The sequence below is a fragment of the Chiloscyllium plagiosum genome, chromosome 39 (assembly GCF_004010195.1).
Source record: "Chiloscyllium plagiosum isolate BGI_BamShark_2017 chromosome 39, ASM401019v2, whole genome shotgun sequence".
Classification (NCBI taxonomy): domain Eukaryota; kingdom Metazoa; phylum Chordata; class Chondrichthyes; order Orectolobiformes; family Hemiscylliidae; genus Chiloscyllium; species Chiloscyllium plagiosum.
Window position 1 is genome coordinate 8,316,942 of NC_057748.1, and position 23,551 is coordinate 8,340,492.

At 43.5% G+C, this 23,551-nt stretch overlaps 1 protein-coding gene across 4 annotated transcripts in view; it reads left to right on the forward strand.

The window, feature by feature from the left end:
• Positions 1–4,825: 4,825 nt before the first annotated feature.
• LOC122542195 (ETS homologous factor-like) overlaps positions 4,826–23,551 on the forward strand; it is a 33,038-nt gene continuing 14,312 nt past the window's right edge. The window contains exons 1-4 of one of the 4 annotated variants that reach the window (XM_043679650.1): positions 4,826–5,394; positions 12,230–12,403; positions 17,664–17,750; positions 23,027–23,113. In XM_043679650.1, coding sequence (XP_043535585.1) covers positions 5,310–5,394; positions 12,230–12,403; positions 17,664–17,750; positions 23,027–23,113 — 433 coding nt within the window. In that variant the 5' untranslated portion in view covers positions 4,826–5,309. Of the gene's footprint in view, positions 5,395–9,360; positions 9,872–11,349; positions 11,416–12,229; positions 12,404–17,663; positions 17,751–23,026; positions 23,114–23,551 lie in introns of those variants that run through there. The other 3 variants (XM_043679651.1, XM_043679652.1, XM_043679654.1) reach the window with 3 other exon arrangements.

The window sequence follows — 23,551 nt, forward strand, 5'->3', positions numbered from 1 at the left end:
ATCCCGTGAATGAATTAAAACAAAACCTAAACAGGGTGCTGGAGAAACTCAGCAGGTCTGGCAGCATCTGTTTAGAGAAAATCAGAGTTAAAATATAAAACATAGACACTAAGTTAGCCTGGAGCAGTAAGACTGTGCTATTTTCTGTGTCTGTAGATTGTTAGGGTGCAAAGATGACCTTTAGAAGAGCAATGTGCTCTTCCTGGTGTATGTGGAAGAATAGGGAAAGTTTCCATGTTATTGATGATTATGTCTGCGGGAAGTGTGTTTGATTGCAAATCGTATTGAATCGCATGGATCAGTTGGAGTGGCAGTTACAGGCAATGAGGAATTTACAGGAGCTGGGGGTGTGATGGATGGCAGGAAAGAAAGAAAAAAGAAAAACCGCATGTACACTCAGGTAGACAGGTTACCTCCAGGAAAGATAGGAGAGGAAGGCAGGTAGTGCAGGAGTCTCCTTTGAGTACCCCCATCTTAAACAAATATGCTGTTTTGGAAAACGTACAGGGTGGTGGGCTCTGAGGGGAATGTAGCACAGAGAGCCAGGTTTCTGGTACCCAGCCTGGCTCTAATGTAATGAGGTTCCAATGATCGATTGTGAAAAGGACTCTCTAGTCAGAGGCACAGGCAGAAATGTCTGCAGCCGACAGCAAGAAATCAGAACAGTGTGTTATCTCCCTGGTGCCAGGATCAAGGATGTCTCAGAGAGGGTGAAAAATATTCTGAAAGGGGAGAGGAACCAGCAAGAGGTCATTGTACACATTAAAACAAATGATATAGGAAGGGAAAAGGATGAGCTTCTGAGCGGAAAATATAGGAAGTTAGTCAGGAATTTTAAAAAGGAAGTCCTCGAGGGTAGTAATATCTAGATAACGTCCGGTGTCACGAGCTAGTGAGGGCAGGAATAGGAGGATAGAGCAGGTGAATGCATGGCTGCGGAGCTGGTGCATGGGAGAAGGATTCACATTTTTGGATCATTGGAATCTCTTCTGGAGTAGAAGTGACCTGTACAAGAAGGATGGATTGCACCTGAGTTGGAAGGGGACTAATATACTGGCGGGGAGATTTGCTAGAGCTGCTCAGAAGGATTTAAACCAGTAAAGTGGGAGGGGAGGGGGGGGGGGATCTAAAGAGATAGTGAAGAAAGAGATCAATTTGAGACTGGTACAGTTAGGAAAAAGAACAAGTCAAACAGTCAGGGCAGGAAGGAGCAAAGCAGAGAACCAGATTGGACTGATAAATCAAACTGCATTTATTTCAATGCAAGGGGCCTAACAGGTAAGGCAGATGACCTCAGGGCATGGTTGTAACTGGAATATCATAGCAATTACAACAATGTGGCTCAGAGATAAACAGGACAACTGGAAAATGGAAAGCCTTCAAAAATAAGATAACTAGAGCCCAGAAATGATATGTTCCTGTTAATGTGACGGGCAAGGCTGTTGGTGTCGGGAATGCTGGATGACTAGAGAAATTGAGGTTTTGGTCAAGAATAAGATGGAAGCATATGACAGGTATAGACAGCAGAAATCAAGTGAATCCTTCTAAGAGTATAAAGGCAGTAGGAGTACTTACTTAAGAGGGAAGTCAGGATGGCAAAAATGGGACGTGAGATAGCTTTGGCAAATAGAGTTAAGGAAAATCCAAAGGGGTTTTATAACCACATTACAACAACAACTATAACAACAAAAGGGTAACAAGAGAGAGAACAGGACCCCTTACAGACCAGCAGGGCAATCTATTTGTGGAGCTGCAGGAGTTGGGGGAAATACCAAATACCAAATGAATATTTTGCATCAGTATTTACTGTGGAGTAGGATATGGAAGATGTAGAACGGGGGAAATAAATAGCAACATCATAAAAAATGTCCATATTGCAGAAGTGGAAATGCTGGATGGCTTAAAACATATAAAACTGGATAAATAGGGATAGGATATGGACTTGATCAGGTGTACCCTAGAACTCTGTGGGAAGCTAGGGAAGTGATTTCTGGGCCCCTTGCTGAGATATTTGTATCATCAATAGTCACAGCCGAGTTGCCGGAAGACTGGAGGTTAGCAAACACAGTGCCACTGTTTAAAAAAGGTGGTAAGGAAGAGCCAGGGAGGTATAGACCAGTGAGCCTGTCGTCAATGGTGGGCAAGTTGTTGGAGGAATCCTGAGGGACAGGATTTACATGTATTTGGAAAGGCAAGGACTGATTAGGGATAGTCAACATGGCTTTGTGCAGGGGAATTTGTGTCTCACTACTTTGATTGAGTTTTTTAAAAAGTAACAAAGAGGATTGTTGAGGGCAGTGTGGTGGATGTGACTATATGGATTTCAGTAAGGCGTTCGACAAGGTTCTCCATGGGAGACTGGTTAGCAAGGTTAGATCCAATGGAATACAGGGAGAGCTACCCATTTGGATACAGAACTGGCTCAAAGGTAGAAGACAGAGGGTAGTGGTGGAGGGTTGCTTTTCAGATTGGAGGCTTGTGACAAGTGGTGTGCCACAAGGATCAGTGCTGGGTCCACTACTTTTCATCATTTATATAAATGATTTGGATGTAAAAATAGGAGGTATAGTTAGTAGGTTTGATGGGCGGCACGGTGGCACAGTGGTTAGTACTGCTGCCTCACAGCACCAGAGACCCGGGTTCAATTCCCGCCTCAGGCGACTGACTGTGTGGAGTTTGCACGTTCTCCCCGTGTCTGCGTGGGTTTCCTCCGGGTGCTCCGGTTTCTCCCACCATCCAAAGATGTGCAGGGTCAGGTGAATTGGCCATACTAAATTGCCTGTAGTGTTAGGTAAGGGGTAAATGTAGGGGTATGGGTGGGTTTCGCTTCGGCGGGTCGGTGTGGACTTGTTGGGCCAAAGGACCTGTTTCCACACTGTAATCTAATCTAATCTAATGACACCAAAATTGGTGGTGGAGTGGACAATGAAGAAGGTTACCTCAGAGTACAACAGGATCTTGTTAGATGGGCTAATGGCCATGGAGTACCAGATGGAGTTTAATTTAGATAGGTAAATGTGAGGTGCTGCATTTTGAAAAGGCAAATCAGGGCAGAACATATACACTTAATGATAAGGTCCTAGAGAGTGTTGCTGAACAAAGAGACCTTGGAATGCAGGTTCATAGTTCCTTGAAAGTGGAGTCGCATGTCGATAGGATAGTGAAGAAGGTGTTTGGTTTGCTTTCTTTTATTGGTCAGAGCATTGAGTACAAGAGTTGCGAGGTCATGTTGCAGCTGTACAGGGCATTGGTTAGGCCACTTTTGGAATATTGTGTGCAATTCTGGGTTCCCTCCTCGAAGAATGAGGTTGTGAAACTTGAAAACGTTCAGAAAAGATTTACAAGGCTGTTGCCAGAGTTGGAGGATTTTAGTAGTAGAGAGAGGCTGAGTAGGCTGGGGCTGTTTTCCCTGGAGCATTCAAGGTACTGAATAGCTTATTCCTATTCCAATGCTGCCTGAAGAGACTCAGAGGCATGTTCATGTTGCAGACAATCAAGGTCACTAATGGGAATATATCACCATGGATCAATATTATTTTTCCTCTCATAGGCTGAGTTTGGGCAGGAGAAAGTGAGGACTGCAGATGCTGGAGATCAGAATCGAGAATGTGGAGCTGGAAGAGCACAGCAGATCAGGCAGCATCCAAGGAGCAGGAGAATCCATGTTTTGGGCATAAGCCCTTCATCAGGAATTTGGGCAGCCTCCTTCCTCAGACAATGATGGAAGAGGAGGCCAAATGCTGGCAAATGAGACAAGATTAATTTAGGATATCTGGTCGGCATGGACGAGTTGGACTGAAGGGTCTGCTTCCGTGCTGTACATCTCTATGACTGTATGTTTTGAGTCCTGAACCTTCATCACTTTAAAACTCAAAACTTTAACTCTTCCTTTCTCCACATGCTGCCAGATCTGCTGAGTTTCTCCAGCACTGTCTGCTTCCATAGTTCTTTTTGTTTATTTTCCTGCTTCAACTTAATTGTGCGGGTGAATTTCCCTTCCATACCTCTCATTGGCCCCTGATTTTAGGGAATATTTACTTTCTTCTCCCAAGGGCGGCACGGTAGCTCATTGGTTAGCACTGCTGCCTCACAAGCACCAGGGTCCCAGGTTCGATTCCAGCCTTGGGTGACTGTCTGTGTGGAGTTTGCACGTTTTCCCCAGTGCTCTGGTTTCCTCCCACAAGTCCAAAGATGTGCTGGTCAGGTGAATTGGTCATGCTAAATTGCCCATAGTGTTAGGTGCATTAGCCAGAGGGAAATGGGACTAGGTGGGTTACTCTTCGGAGGGTCGGTGGACTTGTTGGGCCGTAGGGCCTTTTTCCATACTGTAGGTAATCTAATCTAATTCCCCCTCCAAAACAAAGTCTGTTATTAAGCCTCTTTGTAACTCTCAGTCTCACTTACACCGACAGCTTGAAGAGAGAGCTCTAACTAAGGGTCGCCGGATTCGAAACATTAACTCTGCTTTCATTCCACAAATGCTGCCCAAACTGCTGAGTTTCTCCAACAATTTTTGTGTTGGACAAAATAAATTGTAGTTTCACTTAATGACCTATAGGTACTGTACTTGTACAGATTTCATTGAGAGAGTTAAATGAATGGGTAAAGCCGAGATAGATTCTGAATTATATATAGCATAAGGAAGGGGCTGGTAATGATTTGCTGAATGGCCTTCTGAGTGGTGTTAATTTTGGCAACCTAATCAAGTTGTCTTTCTGTTGTGAGGTGCAGTTTAGTCCACCCATGAGGCAGCACTATTGTCACTAAACAGAGCCAGAGAAAGACCGACAACACTCTGAGTAAAAAATATATTTTATTTCTCTCTTTGCAATGTCACTTGCCAGCTTCCTCCCAACAGTTGGCATTGATTGCCAGGGTCATGCCAACAGCTTCACGAAATTGGATGCCAAGTGCTAGCATCATGTTGCCACCACAGGAATGACAGGGATGTTAAACCCATTCTTGGTAAAGGTGAGTTGGCATTGGTCCACAAATACCTCAGCCATATAGGGAAAAATAAACTGCTAAAACCTGAAACACATGTGTTATTTTCTCTTTCCGTCTCTCACACCCACATGCGCAAATACACACAGACACTCGTCAGTCTATGCTGGTCACCCGTGCAGTGAGGACATTCACAAAGCTGTAGAAGGTTGTCGCCCAGAGATTGGGATTTGGCTCCCAGAAGCCCATTTGTTTCTCCCTCCGTCTCTTGGGAACGAGGGAAAGTTTAATTCTGCCAGTTGTGTGTTCTCTTGACCTCCTGGGACTGCGAAGCTCTGTGGGCTGAGACCACCTGCGAAGGTGAAATGTATTTCCAAGAGCCACCAATGATCCCCATTCATTGCAAACTGGGAGATTATGACAATATCGCCACCACAACCAACGGAACAGGTAAACCAACTGGTATTTGTTTTATACAACCAAATGATTGTGGCGGTTGGAGATCTGAAAGAAAAATAGAATTTGCTGGAGAAATGCAGCAGGTCTGGCAGCATCTGTGGAGAGAGAAACAGTTAATATTTCTGGTTGGTACTTCATCAGTTGTAATGAATTTTTAGGACGTCTTGATACTGTATATAAATTCAAGTTTTTAAAAATAAATCACTGAGATTCAACTTAAATTTGAATTAAATAACTTTTGTTATTCATTTAAGGAATGTGGGCATCTCTGGCAATGATTGTATAAATGCAGACACCTCCACGTTGCATTGAGTATAGGAGTTGGGAGGTCATGTTGCAGCTGTACAGGACTTTGGTTCAGCCACTTAGAGTCATGAAGTCATAGCAATATATGGAGACAGACCCTTCGGTCCAACTTGTCTATGCCGACCAGCTATCCTATATAAATCTAATCCCATTTGCCGGCCTTTGGTCCATACCCCTCTAAACCTTTCCTATTCATATACCCATCCAAATGCCTTTTAAATGTATAATTGTACCAGCCTCCACCAGTTCCTCTGGCACCTATTCCATACATGCACCACCTCACCCTCTGCATGAACAAGTTGCCCCCAAGGTCCCTTGCCCCGCTAACCTTAAACCTATACCCTCCTATTATGGACTCCCCACCCCAGATAAAAGACCTTGCCTATTTATTCTATCCATGCTCCTCATGATTTCATTAACCTCTATAAGGTTACCCTTCAGACTCCAATGCTCCAGGAAAAATAGCCCCAGTTTATTCAGCTACTCCCAGATATTAGCAAGCAGTTTGACACAAAGCGTGGTAGACGTTTGGAACTCACCTTCAACAAATAGTCATTAATGTTGGATCAGTTATTTATATTGAATTGGAGATAGATAAATATGTCAAGTCGAGGTATTAAGTGACAAAGGCAGGTATATGGAGTTAGACCATGGATCAGCCATGGAACAAGCTCAAGGCACTGATTGTCCAAGTCCATGAATGAATACAAATCTCAGAAAAGATTTACAAGGAAGTTGCCAGGGTTGGAGGGTTTGAGCGATAGGGAGAGGTTAAAAAGGCTGGGGTTGTTTTCCCTGGAGCATTGAAGGCTGAGGGGTGACCTTATAGAGATTTATAAAATCATGAGGGGCATGGATAGGGTGAGTTACAAAAGTCTTTTTCCCTGGGGTAGCTAAATCCAGAACTAGAGGGCATAGGTTTAGGGTGAGAGGAGCAAGATATAAAAGGGACCTGAGGGTCAACTTTTCCATGCAGAAGATGGCGCATGTATAGAATAAGCTGCCAGAGGAAGTGGTAAAGGCTGGTACAATTACAATATTTAAAAGGCATCTGGATGGGTGTATGAATAGGAAGCGTTTAGAGGGATATGGGTCAAATTCTTGCAAACAGGACTAGATTTATATAGGATAGCTGGTCAGCTTGGACAAATTGGATCGAAAGGTCAGGTTTTGTGCCGTAAATTTCCATGGCTCCATGATTTCACATCAGCTCTGACAAAAAGTAATCTAGACTCAAAATGTTAGCCTGCTCTCTCTCCACGGATGCTGACTGACCCCTATCCATTATGATTTCCAGCATTTTTTTGTTTTCAGTTGCCCATCTTTAATTGCCCTCTATTAGAGCAGCTTGCTAGGCCACATCAGAAGTCAAGCGGAAGTGGGTACTGCAGATGCTGTAGATTAGAGTCAAGGCAGGAGTGGTGCTGGAAAAGCACAGCAGGTCAGGCAGCATTGGAGGAGCAGGAAAATTGACGTTTCAGGCAAAAGCTTTTCGATTTTCCTGCTCCTCGGATGCTGCCTGGCCTGCTGTGCTTTTCCAGCACCACTCTAATCTTGACTCACATCAGACGGCAGTTAAGACTCAGCCAATTTCTGAGTCTGGAGTCAATGGTACGCCAGACCAGGAAAGCACAGCAGATCTCCTTCCCTAAAGGACTTCAGTGAAGCATATAGGTTTTTATAACAATTAATCAGAGTTCCACAGTCACCATTACTGAGACTAGATTTATATTTCTGATCTGAAGAATGTTCTTATTCCGAAGAAGAGTCATATCAGACTCAAAACATTAACTCTCCTTTCTCTTTCCACAAATGCTGGCAGACCTGCTGAGTTTCCCCAGAATTTTCTGTATTTATTTTATATTTCAGGTTTTATTTTTAAATTAGAAACTGAAACTTATTTATTCAGATGCCATTAGTTGCAATGGTGGGATTTAAACTCTCACCTTCACACATAAATGTGATTATCAGGGTTGCTAAGCCAACTACATTAGCACTATCTCACTGTCTTAGTTATAGAATCATAGAGATATACAGCACAGAAACAGATGCTTCAATCCAACTCGTCCATGCTGACCAGATATCCTAAATTAATCTAGTCCCATTTGCCAGCACTTGGCCCAAATCCCTCCTAACTTTTCCTATTCATGTACCCATCCAGATGCCTTTTAAGTGGTGTGATTGTACCAACCTCCACCACTTTCTCAGGCAGCTCACTCCATACATACACCATCCTCCACGTGAAAATATTGCCCCTTAGGTTCCTTTTAAATCTTTCCCCTCTCACCCTAAACCTATGCCGCCTGGATTTTGACTCTCCCACTCTTTATCTATTTATTCTATCCATATACCTCATGAGTTTACAAACCTTGATAAGGTTGCCCCTCAGCCTCTGACAGTCCAGGGAAAATAACCCAAATCTACTCAGCCTCTCCCTGTAGCTCAAGCTCTTCAACCCTGGCAACATCATTGTAAATCTTTGCTGAACCCTTTCAAATTTCTCAACATCCTTCCTAAAGCAGCAAGACCAGAACTGCATGCAGTTTTGTAAACATGGCCTAACCAATGTCCTGTACAACTCCTATACTCAATGCTCTGACGAACAAAGGAACGCATTTCCACTGCTTTCCTCACTATCCTATCCACCTGCGCTTCTACTTTCAAGGAACTATGAACCTGCACTCTAAGGTCTCTTTGTTCAGCTACACTCCCCAGGACCTTACTGTTAAGAGTATAAGTCCTGCCCTGATTTGCCTTTCCAAAATGCAGCACTTCACATTTATCTAAATTAAACTCCATCTGCCACTCCTTGGCCATTAGCTCATCTGATCAAGATCCCATTGTACTCTGAGGTAACCTTCTTTGCTGTCCAATATACCTCCAATTTTTGTGTCATCTTCAAATTTACTAACCACACCTCCTACATTCATTTACATAAATGATGAAAAGCAATGGACCCAGCACCGATCCTTGTGGGACACTACTGGTCACAGGTCTCCAGTCTGAAAATCAATCCTCCACCCCCACCCTCTGTATTCTACCTTCAAGCCTGTTCTGTATCCAAATGGCTAGTTCTCCCTGTATTCCATGGGATCTACCCAGTTGACTGCACTGGGCAGCCAGGCCTTTATGAACAAGAAAGCAAAACTTACATTTTGTATGAAGCTGGCTGCCGTAACTCAGGCAAACCGTCAGTGAAAAAAAATCACTGCTTGGGCTGAAATGCAAATGCCTAATTTACATGTGCTAATAGAAAGAGAAGGAGAAAGTGAGGACTGCTGATGCTGGAGATCAGAGCTGAAAATGTGTTGCTGGAAAAGCGGAGCAGGTCTGGCAGCATCCAAGGAACAGGAGAATCGACGTTTCTTCAGGAAGGGCTTATGCCCGAAATGTCGATTCTCCTGTTCCTTGGATGCTGCCTGACCTGCTGCGCTTTTCCAGCATCACATTTTCAGCTCTGATAGAAAGAGAAGCCTGGTTCAGAACCAGTGTTCATAAGAACGAGAAAAAATGATGGTCAGATCCCAAAATGTGGAGAGGTGCAAGTCATGATGTTTTTATCTACAGACCACTGCAGATAGCTTTGTAAAATATGACAGACTTCAATGAGGTACACAAGTGTGTACCCAGGAAATTGAGTGGAGTCAATAGTCATTCAGTGACCCATTTCCAAGACAATACCTTTCTCACAATGTACTGCACGTTTTCTCTTTATTTAATCAGCATTGCTGGCGAGGCTGCATTTATCGGACTGAAGTAGGGGAGGTGAGCCAGTTGTGTCATGGTAACATCGCTAGACCTATAATCCAGAGACCCAGGTTAATGGTCTGGGACATGAGCTTGAAACTCCCACCATTGCAGGTGGTGAAATTTGAATATAATATAAAGCCAGCTTAATGTAACCATTGTCGATTGTTGTAAAATGCCATCTGATTTGCTATCTCCTTTCAGGAAGAAAAGTCTGCTGCTCTCAGTCCGGCCTAGATGTGACTCCACATACACAGCCATACGTTTGACTCTCAACTACCCTTAGGGCGATACAGTGATGTCTGAGTCCCATGAATTAATTTAAAAATTTTGAGCTGCTGTCTTGAATCACTGCAGTCCCTGGGGTATTGAGACAGCCAGAGTGCTGAGAGGATGGTATTGGATTGTAACCCAGGTACAGCGATATAGTCAGGATGGTGCACACCTTGGAGGTGCTGGTGTTCCAATGAATCTGCTGCCCTTGTCCTTCTAATTCAGGGGAATCCACAGTGGGGGGTTGGACCCCAACTGGGGTCATGAGTTGAAATATCAAAGTCAAGAGCTCTGAGGCAGCAATACAAGCCCTGCCAAAGTTGTAACAGCTGTATAGCTGTGCTCCAGCTCTCCCAGAGGGATCATGACAACTTTCAATAAACAAAATTTAAGCAAATAAAGAAAATCTGGAACTAAGAGCCTAATGATAACTGTGAATCCATTGTTGATTGTTGGACAAATCCATCTGGTTCACTAATGCTCTTTAGGGAAGGAAACTGCCATCCTTACCCGGTCTGACCTATGTGCGACTCCAGATCCATGGCATTATGGCCGTTAACTGCCCTCTGGGGCAATTAGGGATGGGCAGTAAATGCTGGCATAGCCAGCGATGCCACCATCCTGTGAATGAATTAAAACCTCAAAATGCAGTCGCAGAGGAAATTAAGTTTGGGAAGCACTGTTGAAGATGGTAAAGGTCGCAAGGTGATATCAGAAGAAACTTGATGAGTTGCTGCAGTGCATCTTGTAGATGGTATACACTATGAGTTGGTGGCAAAAAGAGTAAATGGTGGATGGGGTGCCAATCAAGTGAGCTGCCAGACAGTGTCGAGTTTGCATGAAAAAATCACAACATGGTTTCTGGTTCAAAAGCTTGTTTCCTATTTTCTGACATACCAGAGAATTATTTCCAATTGACATCCCACTGCCTGCCCCATAAAAATAACTAATAAAGAGAAGACTGAGGGGGCCCTGATAGTAGTCTATACCATCATGAAAGGGTTTGAATGCATGGACCTGGAAGAAATATTTCCGAGTGAGAACACAAGTAAGGCTTCATAAAAGTATTGATAAATCCAATTGGAATTCAGGAGAAACCTCTTTACCCAGAGTATGGTTAGAATATAGAACTTGCTACCACAAAGGAGTAGTTGAAGTGAATATCATTTAAGTTGAAGCTATATAAGAAAATCAGAAAGAAAGCAGTAAAATTCTATGCTAATTATAATGTCAGGATACATGGATGAAGGACATTAATTAATCAAGCACTTAGAGGATTAATAAAGAGAGCTTGATCATCAGTCTTAAAAGCCACATTGTAATTTTAAATTTGTAAATTTCCTTTGGGGCTTTGTCTTTAGCTACAGTGCCCTTTAAATAGTTATTAATCTGGGCTAATTCAGTTCATTTGGTTTAATTTAGTTTAATTGAGTTAAATTTCTTAAATGTATAAAGACCCACGCCTCCACAGCCAATGGACACCACAGGAGCTGGAGTGCATTACAACCTCAAAATGAAATGCTGATTTATATCTAAGTAAAATTTCCTTACCCGAGTTTGACTTAAGTAACAGTGCCAATATCAGAAGCTGGCATTTGTTTCAATTTGGTTAATTTTCTTTCATTAGTTTAAATTATTTATCTAAAATACTATGAATGGAAACTGAAAACAATAATTTAATATTTTGTAAGTTTAGCTTGATTTTATTAGGTTTGTGTTACACCAGTTCTTTCACCAGTTTAATTTGGCTTAATTGGTTGTTTAAAATAGTATAAAGTGAGGCAATAAGGCTCTTATAGCAGTGGTAGTGTGCCTGTCTCTGAGCCAGGAGTCTGGAGTTCAAGTCCCAGCTGCTCTAGAGGGGTATCTCTGGATAACATCTCTGAATAGGCTGATTTAACAAAAGGTGAGGAGTGGCATAACATGATAAAAGAGGGTGTAGAAAGAGCCTGGAACATGGGATAGGATGGTTGGTAGGTAGGACAATGCTATATTCTCTGAGTAAATCTACTATAGTTTCAAACTTGATGAACTGTCTTGGGTTGGATAAGCAATGGAAAACCAATGGGGTTAATTGAAAACACTGGGGTGAGACTCATGTGGAGCATAAACAGACCAAAGCAGTTACCTGGCCTGTTTCAGAGCTAGTACCCAAATGAGATAGTGTCAAAGAAAACCACAGGATCCCATATTCAATTCCTGTTCTGTGGACATGGTGGAGGTACCACTATTGGTCAAGTAACATTTGTTAACTCGTGACAGTGGCCACTTGAGATAGCGATCGATAGCCCTCAGAAGGGTAGATCTATGTTATGGCACAGTTCTGAAGCAGTTGAGACTTGAACCTAGGCCTCCGCCACAAGAGCCCCCCCCCCCCCCCCCCAATCCCCGCACTCTCCCTCAAAATTAAATCCCAACATGAGCAACACATTGAGGAGAAGAGAAGACACATGGAATTAAACAAAGATTTTCTACCTCATCTATTGTATCTTCTCCACAGAACTGGCCATGCCCTCCAAACCTATAGTGTCCGAGCGATCTGATATTTTCCTTGGAAGCAGAGATGCAGAGTTCTTCCTTCCATTTATTCCTGCCACCTTTCATCCAACAATGGAAAGAGATTTTCCGGAAATGAGGGATTCACATCTTCACACTGAACACAGCATCTTCAAAGGCAAGCATTGACCAGTCCATAACTGTAACCTGCAAAAGTCAAGCCGCAAGAAATTATACTAGGGTGTAGTTTTAAACGTTTTGACAGAAATCCCCAAGCACACATCCCACTTACCACTTATCATGTCTCACATTTCTCATATACTGCGTTCCCACAACGTTATTTTCAGAAGGAAATTATCTCAGCAGTGTTTGAATGAAACAACAGTATCCATTTCCACCATGCCCTCAGGGAGTCTGTTCCATAGATTTGCCAAATACTTGCATGTTTCCTCAGAGAGGTGTCAAATTTATCACCCTCAAAGTCTAGGCCATGCTATCCGCTTCTACTGTATGCAACAACCTGTGAGACATTATCTAGTCCAGTTGGAATCTATGTTTCCATCAAGATTTTTCCTGTGTCCTTGTTTCTTCATGGAGCAGATCTAATATTCAATCTATTGTTATAGGATTGTACAGTACAGAAACAGACTTGTCCATTAATTTAGATATCCTAAATTAATCAAGTTCCATTTTCCTGCATTTGGCCCATATCCCACTAAAATGGGCAGTGACTAGGAGGTCAGGTTGGCCCCTGCGGGCCTGGCTGAGATGCTCAGTGTAATATAACTCCCAGGCACCACCCATTTTAATTCCCCTCCCCACTCCCTTTCCAACATGACCATCCTTGGCCTCCTCCATTGCCACAACGAATCAGACCGCAAATTGGAGGAACAACACCTCATCTTTCGCCTGGGCACCTACAGCCTGGAGGACTCAACATCAAGTTCTTCAATTTCAAATAACATCTCTCCCTATCCCCTGACTCCCTTCCCAGCGCTATTCTTACCCAGTCTGGTTTACACGCAACTCCAGACTCACAGCAATGTGATTGACTGTTAACAATCTGGGATGGGCAATAAAAGAAAGGGTCCACTCGAAACCCTTTACCTGCAGCTCCCCTTATACCCACTCCCAGTCCTGAAGAAACATTGACTTCTCCACCTCCTGATGCTGCCTGGCTTGCTGTGTTCTTTTAGCCTCCTGCTTGTCCACTACTTCCTTGGCAGGTCAATCCATACACATACGACTCTCTGTGTGAAAAGATTGCTCCTCAGGTCCCTTTTATTTCTTTCCCCTGTCCCCTTAAACCTATGCCCTCTAGCTTTGGACTCACTACCCTAGGGAAAAGTCCTTGGATATTCATCCAATCCATGCCCCTCATGATTTTATAAACTTCTGTAAGGTCACTCCTCAGCCTCCCAGACTCCAGGGAAAATAGCTCCAGCCTATTCAGCATCCTCCCGGAGCTCAAAGCCTGCAATCGTGGCAGCATCTTTATAAATCTTTTCTGCGCCTTTTCATGTTTAACATCTTTTAACATGTTGGCAGCACGGTGGCACAGTGATTAGCACTGCTGCCTCACAGCACCAGAGACCCGGGTTCAATTCCCGCCTCAGGCGACTGACTGTGTGGAGTTTGCACATTCTCCCCGTGTCTGCGTGGGTTTCCTCCGGATGCTCCGGTTTCCTCCCACAGTCCAAAGATGTGCAGGGTCAGGTGAATTGGCCATGCTAATTTGCCCGTAGTGTTAGGTAAGGGGTAAATGTAGGGGCATGGGTGGGTTGCGCTTCGGCGGGTCGGTGTGGACTTGTTGGGCCGAAGGGCCTGTTTCCACACTGTAATTTAATCTAATCTAATCTAATCTAAACATCAGGTGGATTCCCTTACATTTATAAATATTCTGAATTTTCTGGATTTCTACATTGAGGTGATTCATGGTGCTAAGATATAGATTCTGACTCCATGTGTTTCCAACCTTGTCAATATAGCCTCTGGATCAATAGCCTCTGGACCTTTAAAAGATAAGCCAGGACGGTGACAGATTACGGTGGGGAAGGGGTTTTCTTTTAGATTAAATTCCCTACAGTGTGGAAACAGGCCCTTCGACCATAACCAGTCCACACCGACCCTCCGAAGAGTAACCCACCCAGACCCATTTCCCTCATGATTAATGCACCTAACACTATGGGCAATTTAGCATGGCCAATTCACCTGACCTGCACATCTTTGTGACAGTTGCCCAAGGCTGGAATCAAGCCTGGGACCCTGGTGCTGTGAGGCAGCAGTGCTAACCACTGAGCCACTATGCCTCCCACACTCCAGGGAAAATAGCCCCAGCCTATTCTTGACTTCCAGTTCTGGACTTCCTGATAGTAGTGTACAGATGATGGAGTTCTGAAGTGCAACAATAGAAGAACTTGCTGGCTGGGACAGAGTGACCACACCTCCTCCTATCTCCCATATTCCCTTGACATTGTCAGAGCTTGGAGCAGAGCTATTGAACTGACTGCCAGGGATATAGTGAGTCACAGAGATAGGGTTTTTGAGCACCAAACAGAGGATCCTTGGAACGGATGTCTATCCATCCTGGCCATGACCTCACCAGAAGGAAGACTGAGAATGAGGAGAGTCAGAAAGCCACATTCAAACTGGTGCAGTCCAATACCAGCACTGTTAGTGTGAGAAATAGAGGGAATCAGACAAAGATGCTGAGACAACGATCCCCTCATGGGGAATCTAGAACTAGGGGAAACAGTTTAAAGACTGAAGGGTCTTTCATTTATGATGAAAATGTGGAAGAACGTCTTCTCTAAGAAGGTCATTGCTCCTTGGAATTCTCTTCTCAAGAGAGTGGTGGGGGCTGGATCATTGAATATATTTGAGGCTGAGTTCCAAAGAGTTTTTACTGGTAAGGGAGCCAGGGTTATGGGGGGATAGGCAGGCAAGTGGAGCTGAGGCCACAGCCATATCAGCCACTATCTTCTTGATTAAAGGAGAAGGTTTGAAGGGCTGAATGGCCTACTTCTATTCCTATATCTAATGATCTCATGAATCATGGGAGGAATTGGAGTAAGAGTAGATGCCATTGTTGAAGGTAAGTAGGATGGAGATAGATCAGTAGGTTAGAGGGAATGGCAAAGGGCCAAGCACTGAGGAGCAGAGGAGAGACAGGCTGGGGAGGTGAGAAATGCCACAGTGCAGAAGGAGGCCATTTAGCCCATCGTCTCTGCACCAGCTCTCCAAATAAGCAATTCACTTAGTGCCATTGTCCTGCTTTCTCCCTGTAACCCACCACATTTTTCATTTTGGAAGATTAGATTACATTCCCCACTGAATGGAAACAGGCCTTTTGGCCCAACTAGTCCACACTGACCCTCCGAAGAGTAACCCACCCAGACCCATTCCCTATCTCATATTTACCCCTGACTTGGCAATTTAGCATGGCCAATTCACCTGGCCTGCACATCTTTTGGATTGTGGGAGGAAACTGCAGCACCCGGAGGAAACCCATACAGACACGGGGAGAATGTGCAAACTCCACACAGACAGTCGCCTGAGGCGAGAATCAAACCCGGGTCCCTAGCGCTGTGAGGCCACCGTGCCATCCATTGAGCCACAATGCCACCCCAATCCAAGACCATCAGATTCCCTCTCAAATACTTCAATTGTTTCCACTGTACTCTCAGGAAGTGCATTCCAGACCCTCACCACACACTCCGTGAAGAAACGTTTTCCTAACATCACTTTTGCTTCTGTTCCTAATTACTTTAAATCTTTGCCCTTTCGACCCTTTCATAAGAGAGAATATATTGCTTCCTATTAACTTCCACTGTCTGGACCTCTCATGATTTTAAAAACTCCTAACAGATCCCTTCCCCAAGGAAAACAAAGGCTCAGTCAGATGGCCAGGAATTGGAAAAGAAGGTAATCAAATGAGTAGATGTTTGGTTTGATGAGTGTGTTGAGGATCTAGGAAAGATGCTAGACACGGAGAGGCTCTGCAGGGTATGGAATGGATATTCCTTGCTCTCCCTCTCTTTCCTTATGACCTCTCTCCTTCTTTTGCGAACCTCCCTCTACCTCCACTATCAATGATGACTCCAATCAATTCCGACCATATTCTGGCCACAGGAAATCCATTGAACAGAATGCTCTTCTATTCTGCATTTTAAGGGATCGTCTTTTATTTTGTCTCTTTGTCCCACCTCAAGGGATATCTTTACTTCTGTATTTCCTTGGACGGCTTGTGGGAGATGGATCCTGGGGAATCTCCAGTGTGAGTTTGGGGGATTTTGAGCAGGAATGCAAGCGAGTGAGTTGGCCACCAGAGAGACAATAGTGTTACATTTATCAACAAGACTAGTTGTTGGTTTTAGTTCATTTTAAAATTGCCCCATCCCAATTGACAATTATAGTCTCAAGATGCTCATGCCTCCTGTTGAGTTGCCAACTAGTCAATCAGACTTTCCAACAACTCCACTGCTACATCCCACTCTCATGGCCACCAGCATCCTCACTTCACCCTCTCCAGTCCACATATTTTATCCCAGAGGAGTTGGTCACCCCTTCAGTTGAAGGGGCCTCCCATTGCAGTATTTCAAGGGCTCCAGGGACAGAGTTGCAGAAGATTCCCAGTTTACTCCGCTTGCCACAGAGATTCTCAGTCTAACATTGTGGTTGATCCAAATGCACTGTGATAATGGGTCTCAAAGCAATGTCATAGTGGATCTCAATATACTATATCCACGGATCTCATTGCGTGGTTGAAATGGATCCCAAAACACAGGTGCAGTAGGACCCACTGCATTTTTGCAGCAGTTTCCATCGCCTGGTTACAGTGAATCCCAGTGCACCATTGCAGTGGATCCCAGTGTTCAGTTTTCGTAAAGCCCGTTCATTGCTGCTATGGTCCCTAACACAGTTTCAGTGGATCTGATCACATTGCTACGAAAGTGGGTCATAATGCATGGTTGGAGTGGATTCCAATACAGTTTAGCAGTTAATCCAAGCCCAGTTGAAGTGGATCCCAACACATTAGTGCAATGGATCCTATAATACTGTCACAGTTAGTCCCAAAACTGTTTTGGTGGATCAAAACACATTGTTTCAACAGATCCCAACGTGGATCCCAGCACATTGTTTCAGTGGATCCCAGTTGCAGTACCATTCCAACACCTTGCTGTGGTGGATACCAGTGTGCTGTTTCAGTAAAGCCCAATGGCACTGTTGTAGTGGATCCCAGGGCAGTGGCTCTGAGAGTAGGAGCAAATTCACTTCAGTCCTGATGAAGAGTCATTTAGACTCGAAACGTTAGCATGCATTTTCTCCATGGATGCTGCCTGTTTTCAGTGGCTCTGAGAGCTGTCTTACATCTCCAGCTATCAAGCTGCTCGACAGCTTTTGTAACCTGACACTTGTTTGTCTTGTTTCATTTCCAGGCTTGCTGGCAACCGTGACAACGTACCACAGTAATCCCCGGCAAGTGGGCCATCCGGTTAAACAGGTTCTACCCAGCATTGAGTTTTGTAAGTAGCAAAACTCGAGGAGTCAGGGGATTTACAGCAGACAAAAATAACTCTCAAATCCAGGATATATAACACAATTGTAGAATTGTTATAGCACAGGGGATGATTCAGCCTATTGTTTCCATGTTGGCTCTCTCCTCGAGCAACTCAGCCTGTCTCGCTCTCCACCACCCTTTCTCCAGCAGCACTGACTTTTCTCTTCCTCTGCAGATAATGATGTATTTCCTGATACCTAGCACAAGAAACATTTGTTCAACCAAACAAAGCACAACTTATGCATAGAGTCATAGAGTGATACAACACGTAAACAGACCCTTTGGTCCAAAACGTTCACGCCCACCTGTGTTCCCAAACTAAACTAGTCCAATCTACTTTTGTTTGGCCCTTATCCCTCCTAACCTTTCCTAATCATGTACTTATACAAATGTCTTTTAAATGTTGTAAACGTACCTGCATCCTTCACTTCCTCTGGCAGTTCATTCCACACATGAACCACTCTGTGTAAAAAGAGTTGTCCCTCATGTCCTTTTAAAACTCTCTCCTCTCACCTTAAAAATATGCTCCTTAGTTTTGAACGTTCCCACCTGAGGGAAAAGACCCTTGCTATTCATCTTATTAAGCCCCTCATTATTTTATAAATCTCTATAACGGCTCCCCTCTACATCCTACGCCCCAGTTAAAAAAGTTCCGGTCTATTTTTATAACTCAAACCCTCCATTCCTGGCAACCTCCTGGTGAATATCTTCTGAACCCTCTCCAATTTAATAATATCCTTCTTATAGCAGGACAACCAGAACTGCACACAATATTCCAGAAGGTACTTCACTAATGTCCTTACAACTTCAATATGACATCCCGACTCCTATATTCAATGAAGGCAAGTGTGCTAAATGCCTTCTTAACCACCCACTCTACCTGTTATGCAAGTTTCAAAGAATTACGTAGCTGAACCCCTAGGTCTCTCTGTTCTGCAACATCGAACCAGGGCACTGGCATCAATTGTATCAGTCCTGCCCTTGTTTATATTACCAAAATGCAATATCCCGCATTTATCCAAATTAAACTCCATCTGCCATTCCTCAGTTCATTGAACCAATTGATCAAGATCTCTTTGTAATCTTAGATAATCTTCTTTACTGTTCACTATACCACCGATTTTGATGTCATCCGCAAACTTACTAACCATGCCTCCTAAACTCTTGTCCAAATTGTTTATATAAATGACCAACAAAAGTGGACCCAGTACAAATCCCTGTGGAACACTGCTGGTCACAGGCCTCCATCACCATCCTTTGTCTCCTATTGTCAAATCAATTTTGTATCCAATTGGCATTGGATCCCATTTCATCTAACTTTACTAATTAGTCTACCATGTAAAAACTTGTCAAAGGCTTTACTAAAGTCCAATCAAACAATTTCTACCACTCTGTGCCCTCATCTACCTCCTTGCTTATTCCTCAAAACATTCAATCAAGTTTGTGAGACACGATTTCCTTCGCACAAAACCACGCTGACTATCCCTAACCATTCTTTGACTCTCCAAATGCATATAAATCCTATCTTTCAGAATTACCTACCACCGATGTCAGGCTCACAGGTCTTTAGTTCCCAGGCTTACAGCCTTTCATAAATAAAGGCACAACATCAGCCACTCTCCCGTCCTCCGGAACCTCACATTTGGTTATAGTTAATACAAATATTTCTGCTAGGAGCCCTGCAATTTCTTTCCTGATTTCCCACAATATCCTGGAGATTTATCCATCTTTATATTTTCTAAGGCCTCCAGCACTTCCTCCTCTTTAATGTGAACTATTTTCAAACATCGATATTTATTTTCCTGAGTTCTCTAGACTCCACTTTTTTCTGCACATTAAAACCTGATGCAAAATACTCACTTAGTATCTCTCCCAACACCTGAGGTTCAACATATAGATGACCTCATCGATCTTTAAGGGACCCTATTCTCTCTCTCTAGTTGCTCTTTTGCTTTTAATCTACGTGTAGAATCTCTGGATTATCCTTAACCTTAACTGCCACGATTATCTCATACTCGCTCTTTGCTCTCCCAATTTCCCTCTGAAGAATGCCCCTGCACTCTTTATACTCTTCAAGAGATTCATTTGATCAGTTGTCTATATCTAATATATGATTCTTTCTTATTCGTGACTAGAACCTCAATATCTTTATTCATCCATTGTTCCCTAATCTTACCAGCCTTACCCTTCACTCTTACAGGAACATATTGCCTCTGAACTCTCGTTATCACACTTAAAAGCCTCCCACTTGTCAGCGGTCCCTTTACCTGCGAACAGGCTACTCGAATCAACTTTCGATAGTTCTTGTCTCATACCATTAAAACTTATTTTATTCTAGTTAAGAACTTTAACTTTTATGTAAGGTTTATCCTTTTCCATAACTATTTTCAAACTAATAGAATTATGATCAGTAGTCCCAGAGTCCCCTGCTATCTCCACTTCAGTCATTTGCCCTGCCTGATTTCCCAAGAGAAGGTGAAGTTTTGCTCCTTCCCTAATAGGTACATTTATATATTGATAAAGAAAATTTTCTTGAACACATTTAACATATTCCTCACCATCCAAGCCTATAACAATATGGCAGACCCAATCAATGTTTGGAAAATTTAAATTCCATACTATTACAACCCTATTATTCTTACAAATATCAGATCTCTCTATGTTTTTGCTCCTCAATTTCCCTCTGACTACTGGGGGACCTATAGTACAATCCCATTAAGGTGATCATCCCGTTCTTATTTCTAATGTCTACCTGTATAATTTCACTGGACGACCCCTCAGAAATAATCTCTCTTATTACAGTAGTAATGTTTTCTTTAATGAAAGTGTCACTCCCTGTCCTCGCTTGCCTCTCTCTTTCTATCGTTCCTATAGCATCTAAAACCCGGAACAGTGAGCTGCCAGTCCTGTCCTTCCCTCAGCCATGTTTCTGTAATAGCTATGACATCCCAGTCCTATGATGCATGTCCTGAGTTCATCAGACTTACCTGTAAGACCCATTGCATTGAAATAAATGCAGTTTAATTCTTCAGAGTTACCTTGTTCTCTGACTTGCTCCTGTCTGCCTTTTCTGATAACTTGCTATTTTCTAATTCAGAACCATTCTCATTTGTCTTTCTATTTTTAGGAACCCCCATGGCACCGTCCATCTCTAATAGTTTAAAGGCTCCCGAGGTAAAACTAACAAACCTCCCCACAAGGATATGGTTCCCTTGCCAGTTCAGGTGAAACCCATCACTTTTGAACAGGTCTTTTCAGCCACAAAAGAGATCCCAATGATCCAAAAACCTGAATCCTTGCACATTACACCATCTTTTCAGCCATTGATTTATTTGCTGTATGGGCCAAGTCCTGAGAAATGGGACTATTTTAGTTGCTACTCAATGACTTGCACAGGCTGAAGGACCTGTTTCATCATTGTCTACAGAAATAGTGCCAGAAGACTGAAGGATAGCAAATGTTGTCCTCTTGTTCAAGAAAGGGAGTAGGGACAACCATGATAATTATAGACCAATGAGCCTTACTTCGGTTGTAGGTAAAGTTTTGGAAAGGGTTACAAGAGGGCGGATTTATAATCATCTAGAAAGGAATAAGTTGATTAGGGATAGTCAACACGGTTTTGTGAAAGGTAAGTCGTACCTCACAAACCGTATTGAGTTCTTTGAGAAGATGGCCAAACAGGTGGATGAGGGTAAAGTGGTTGATGTGGTGTATATGGATTTCAGTAAGGCATTTGATAAGGTTCCCCATGGTAGGTTATTGCAAAAAATACAGAGGCAAAGGATTGAGTGTGATTTGATGGTTTGGATCAGAAATTGGCTAGCTGAAAAAGGACAGAGGGTGGTGGTTGTAGGGAAATGTTCATCCTGGAGTTCAGTTACTAGTGGCGTACCGCAAGGATCTGTTTTGGGTCCACTGCTGTTTGTCATTTCTATAAATGACCTGGGTGAGGTCATAGAAGGGTGGGTTAGTAAATTTTCAGGTGACATTAAGGTCAGTATAGTTGTGGATAGTGATGAAGGATGTTGTAGGTTACAGAGGATCATAGATAAGCTGCAGAGCTGGGCTCAGAGGTGGCAAATGAAGATTAATGTGGGTAAGTATGAGGTGATTCACTTTGGAAAGAGTAACAGGAATAAAGAATACTGGGCTAATGGTAAGATTTTTGGTAGTGTAGATGAGCAGAGAGATCTCGGTGTCCATGTACATAGATCCTTGAAAGTTACCACCCAGGTTGATAGGGTTGTTAAGAAGGCATACGGTGTGTTAGCCTTTCTTGGTAGAAGGATTGAGTTTTGAACCATGAGGTCTGGGGCAGCTGCACTTAGCGTATTGCATACAGTTCTGGTCACCACATTATAAGAAGGATGTGGAAACTTTGAAAAGAATGCAGAGGAGATTTACTAGGATGTTGCCTGGTATGGAGGGAAGGTCTTATGAAGAAAGACTGAGGGACTTGAGGCTGTTTTCGATAGAGAGAAAAAGGTGGAGAAGTGACTAATAAAGGCATATAAGATGATCATAGGGTTAGATAGAGTGGACAGAGAGAGCCTTTTTCCTTGCAAGGCGATGGCTAGCACCAGGGGACATAGCTTTAAATTGAGGGGTGCTAAATATAGGGCAAGATGTCAGAGAGTACTCAGAGAGTAGTCGGGGCGAGGAGCGCACTGCCTGCAACAGTAGTTAGACTCACCAACTTTAAGGGCATTTAAATGGTCTTGGATAAGCATATGGATGAGAATGAAATAGTGTAGGTCAGATGGACGTCAGATTAGTTTCACAGGTCGGCGCAACATCGAGGGCCGAAGGGCCTGTACTGCACTGTAATGTTCTATGTCTATGTTCTCTGACCCTAACTCACCACTTTCTATTGTACCTCCCTAGAAAAACCAGTCAAACTTGTGAATGAGACAGATTGTCCAACTCTCAAATGGAGGACAAGTATGTTTGCATGTTCATTTCCAAGTATTCCAGCAAGTGAGAGGGTATGAGAGTAGGCAGGAAAGTAAAGTTGAGGCCACAATGAGATCAGTCATGATAGGGTTGAATGACCTCATCCTGCTCCTCACATGTTTTATCATGTGTCCCAACAATTGGTCCATTTCACCTCACCCTTATAACACCCAGACCCAGAATGAGTTCAGGCAGGCCAATCCAATTGCAAATGAGTCTACAGTATAATTTGCACAATGTTAGCACTAATCAGTCCCTCTACATGTTTCTCTTTAATCCTTTGCACAGTGATGTCTCCCAATAAAATCAAATGCAGCACAGATATCAAACAGCACGAGAAACTTCCAAACAACAGGACAAATCCACACAGGCGAGGTGAGTGAAAATAATGGTCCATTCGAGTTGAATTAATTAATGGTACTGGTAGCGGAAAGGGTTAAGACTTGACTTTACCTGCCCTCGACCTCTTCATTTCCAACTGCCGCTGGGACATTAACCGCCTCAACCTGTCGACCCCCCTCCCCCACTCCAACCTCTCACCCTCACAATGTGCAGCCCTCCAACCCCTCTGCTCCAATCCCAACCTCACCATCAAGCCAGCGGATAAAGGGGGTGCAGTGGTAGTCTGGCGCACTGACCTCTACACCGCTGAAGCCAAACGCCAACTCGAGAATACCTCTTCCTACTGCCCCCTTGACCATGACCCCACCCCCCATCACCAAACCATCATCTCCCAGACCATACAGAACCTCATCACCTCAGGAGATCTCCCACCCACAGCTTCCAACTTCATAGTCCAGGAACCCCGCACTG